The sequence below is a fragment of the Sinocyclocheilus anshuiensis genome, unplaced genomic scaffold, assembly GCF_001515605.1.
Source record: "Sinocyclocheilus anshuiensis isolate Anshui unplaced genomic scaffold, SAMN03320099.WGS_v1.1 scaffold241, whole genome shotgun sequence".
NCBI classification, from domain to species: Eukaryota; Metazoa; Chordata; class Actinopteri; order Cypriniformes; family Cyprinidae; genus Sinocyclocheilus; species Sinocyclocheilus anshuiensis.
In genome coordinates this window covers 351,634-356,251 of record NW_015540865.1, presented here as the reverse complement: position 1 = coordinate 356,251, position 4,618 = coordinate 351,634, and the positions used below count along the sequence as shown (strand labels likewise).

At 35.6% G+C, this 4,618-nt stretch overlaps 1 protein-coding gene across 1 annotated transcript in view; it reads left to right on the top strand.

The window, feature by feature from the left end:
• LOC107688050 (rho GTPase-activating protein 44-like) overlaps positions 1-4,618 on the top strand; it is a 13,813-nt gene that overhangs the window by 4,609 nt on the left and 4,586 nt on the right. Inside the window, exons 10-14 of the mRNA XM_016485592.1 lie at positions 160-251; positions 1,235-1,415; positions 1,508-1,525; positions 2,391-2,576; positions 4,083-4,520. Coding sequence (XP_016341078.1) covers positions 160-251; positions 1,235-1,415; positions 1,508-1,525; positions 2,391-2,576; positions 4,083-4,520 — 915 coding nt within the window. The remainder of the gene's footprint in view (positions 1-159; positions 252-1,234; positions 1,416-1,507; positions 1,526-2,390; positions 2,577-4,082; positions 4,521-4,618) is intronic.

The following is a 4,618-nucleotide window of genomic DNA, read 5'->3' as shown; positions in this document are numbered from 1 at the left end:
ACACACACTCTCACACACACACACACACACACATTCTCTCTCACACACACACACACACACACTCACTAACACACACACACACACACACACACACACACTTACTCAAACACCGTCAGCTACGGTCATCAGTGACGGAACGCATGTCTCACTGTGTCTCAGGAACATGACGGAGATGATGACCACCGTCTCGCTGCAGATCGTCGCCATCATTGAGCCGCTCATCCAGCACGCTGACTGGTTCTTCCCTGGAGGTCAGAAACACAGAGCGCTTATTATCCTTAACTGAAATTACAACCATAAAAAAAAAACATTTTGTTACTTAAAACAAAATAATCTGAAATCAAATATTTAAAAAAATCTTGAAATAAAAACTTTTATTTCAGCTAGTTGCCAAGGCAATAAAAATTAATAAATTGCTATTTAGACATTAAAAAAAAAAAACAATAAAAATGAGAGAAACAACAAAATTACAAAAATTTAACTGAAATTAGAGTGAAAACAGAAAATAATAAAATGATGTATTGCTTGGAAAAAGGCACGTTAATTTGTGAGACGTAAAGCATGTTGAAACACTTAAACATCCTTTGCTTTTTTTATACATTTGTTTATATATACATCATATAATTGTATTTTTAAAATAATTTAATATTTTTAATTTATATGTAACATTGTTAGTATAAATTATTAATAATGTTTAATTATTATAATTAATATACTTGCATATAATTATTCATTTATATATGTATCTAAGTGTGAATTTAGGTTTTACTCTACATTAAATTTTTTTAGAAGTATGAACTGATTTGTAATTGTTCTTGAAGATTTTTTTATTTTGGTTGTTGTTATTTTTAAGTGATTTATTTTAATGATTTAAGGAATTATTAGCTTTTCATTAAACTCACAAACCCCAGTTTGGGAAACCTTGACGTAATGAAATGTTTAATGCACTTCATGATGTTATAATAACAACAAATTGAATATGTTTTCTTCTTCTTTGCATTTTTATATCAATATGGTACAAGATTATTTTATTTAAATCAATGTGATAAGCAAGTTCAGTCAAAAGTAATCCAAAAGTAATCTGATTACATTACCTAAAATGTGTCATGTAATGGATTACGTTACTAACTACAGTTTTTCTCATGTAGTTTGGAACCAGTAACGGATTACAGTTTCTCTGACAGCTACTGCTTTTGCGATACAGTGACAAATCCGATCTATTTTGTGTGCGCAGAGATCGATTTTAACGTGACGGGAAACTACGGCAGCCCCGTTCACACCAATCACAACGCCAACTACAGCTCCATGCCGTCGCCGGACTTGGACCAATCAGATCGCAGGCAGCCGGACCAAAGCCGACGCCCACTCAGCGTCGCCACCGACAACATGATGCTGGAGTTCTACAAGAAAGACGGGTGCGTTCGCTTTATATGCTCACATGCATGCGCTCCTCTCCTCACTTTGGGTTTGAATCACTGACGCTTCTGCTTTTCTTCCACTAATGCAGCATTAGGAAAATTCAGAGGTACGGTGAAGCTTCTGTCTCGTCCTGTTCTGTCCTGATTTCCCGCAAGCCTGCTGATTCTCAATGCTGGCGTCGATGCCGTTGCATTTCTGAAGTGACATGAATTCAGTGCAGATGGCAAATTAATTCATTTTAGAGTTGTTTTAGTACATCACTCAAAGTTCTTCCACTAATGCAGCATTAGGAAAATTCAGAGGTACGGTGAAGCTTCTGTCTCGTCCTGTTCTGTCCTGATTTCCCGCAAGCTTGCTGATTCTCAATGCTGGCGTCGATGCCGTTGCATTTTAATTCATTTAATTCAAATTAATTCATTTTAGAGTTGTTTTAGTACATCACTCAAAGTACGCTATTTAAGATTTGTAATGTTTTTTGAAAGAAGTCTGTTATTCTCATCAAGGCTGCTTTTATTTGATCAAAACTACTGTAAAAATTCTAAAATATTTTTACAATTTAAAACAGCTGTTTGCAATGCGAATATAAATTAAACTGTAATTTATTTCTGTGATCAAAGCTGTATTTTCAGCAGTCTTCAGTGTCACATGATCTTCAGAAATCATTCTAATATGCTGATTTGCTGCTCGAGAAACATTTCTGATTATTATCAATGTTGAAAACAGTTGGAAACTGTGATGCATTTTATTTTTCAGGATTCACAGATGAATAGAAAGTTCAAAAGAACTAGAAATAGAAATCTTTTAGAACATTATAAATGTCTTTACTGTCACTTTTGAGCAATTTAATGCGTCCTTGCTTGATAAAAATATTAATTGATTTTTTAAAAATCTTACCGGCCCAAATGCTGCAGCTGGGGTGTTGTTGATGAAGTGCGAGGGATGTGATTGGCTGTGCCTCTGCCCCGTTGCAGTATGGGAGTGCGAGTGATGGACACCTCCTGGGTTTCTCGCCGGGGCTCCTCCTCCTCGTCTTGTAAGAGCTCCTCGACTCCGCCCAGCCTTCAGCCACCCTCTGATTCGCTGAACCCCGAGCAGCCGGCCGATGTCTCCGCCTCCCCCTCACAGACTCCGCCCCCCATCAGCGCCGATAGGACCAGGTAAACAGAGGCGACCAATAGGAATCCAACGCACACGAGCTGAGCTCGTCACATGACTGCTGCTCGTTTCAATTCAGCCAGCGGAGGACATCATGAATATTAATGTCATATTATACAGTATTTGAATATCATCCAAAGCAGTTCGTTATAAATACAATTTGTGATTGAAAGCAGAAATTAAAGCAAATAAATATGACATTTTTATAATATTAGTTGGCTGAATTGAAACTGGAGTTATTCTCCTCCTTAATTTCAATTATAATCATGTTATTCTAAAGCATTATTCACTGATTATCTTTCTCTCTGCTGTAGTACATGATGACAGATTTTGCATTTCTGCATGAACTATTCCTTTATTTATTTTCTCTCTGTTTTGTTGACTGTGTGAATCCTTTTTATTTTGCAGTATTTTAATATCCTTGATATCTCAAACCCACTTGTATGCGTGACACACAACCTCACGCTCCTCCTGTATGTTCAGAGTCACTCTTGTAATTAGCATTGTTTTCAAAGCTTTCAAAACAAACGCTCTGTCCATCACATTTGTGGAAAATTATACAGTAGATCAATAACACATTTAACAGTGGAAGTTCAAAATACACAGATATACTGTATATGCAAAGCTATTGTATGCGTTACCTTCTGCTAAAATGAATTATTAATATGTATGAATATTATAATTATACATATTTTAATAAATATTAATAACATCAAGTATTAATATGAATCAAATAATCTTAAATGTAATTATAATTCATTCATTTATATTAGTAAATATTCATACAATTAATTATTAATTATGTTTATATTTATTCATTATGATATTAATTAATATTATGTATTAAATAATTATTGACAATTATTTAATAATTTTCGATTAAATCGTGAGAGTTGAGTAAGTGATAATTATAATTAATTCAGAATTAATATTCATAAATAACAATAATCATTTATTGATATTTATTAACATTAAATAATTAAGTGTTAATTTAATAAGAATTAATTTATAGTTATTGATTATTATATTAATTATGAATTTATTGATTTAATTATAATTAATGAATATCAATATTAATTTATTAATATTTATTAATTGTAGTAGTACATAATAATAATTGACAAATATTTAATAATTGACTGACTTAACAATTTAATAATTGCATACAATAACTGAATTTTATTATAATTAATTCATATTCATAAATATTAAAAAATTAATGATTGAATTAGTATCAATGAACATTCAAAAATGACTAATTATAATATTCATTAATATAAATTATTAATTTATTGATTTGATTAGAATTATCAGTAAATCATATCAGTAAATATTTAATTATTTTTAAATAAATATTAATGTACTAATATTATGACTGTACGAAGTACGTCAGCACAGGAAATAAAATTGTGCTCATTAACATAATGTTGCCATGGTAATGACAGGAGTGCTGTTGATGGAGCTGGATGTACTGATCTCAGATGTGCCAATCTTGCAAATCTTTTCAGCTCCGACGAGGCGTCATCCAATCGCTCGGACTCCTGTCTCGTCTGCCCCTCCCCTGAGGAGGAGAGACCGCCCCCTCCGTACCCGTTCCCTGTCTCCTCCTCTTCCTCCTCCTCCTCCTCCTCCTCGTTCTCTATCCCTCACCCTCGAGTGCGTCCCGAATGCGTTCCTCCCTCGGCGTTCAGCCGCTGGTCCGTGTACAGCTCTCCGCCTGCGCTCCTCCTGTCCTCCACCTCTCTAGACATCAACTCCAACCCCAAACCCAGTGTCCTGCACCTGTCCAAGCAGGGCTCTCTGCCCTCCGAGCCGTCTCTCTCGCATGCACCCGTCTACATCAAACCCCCGCTCGCTCCCTGCCTCCCCACCCTTAGCCCTCATTCTGCTGCGCCGCTGTGGGCCGCCTGCGCCTGCAGCCGAGAGAGGGGACTCAGAGTGCCTAGGTAACTACCCACTAACCCCACTAACTAGTCCAGCAGAACCAGCTGGATCACTAAAGGCAAATTATAAAAGGGATAGTTCCGGTCCTTGATTCTGATTG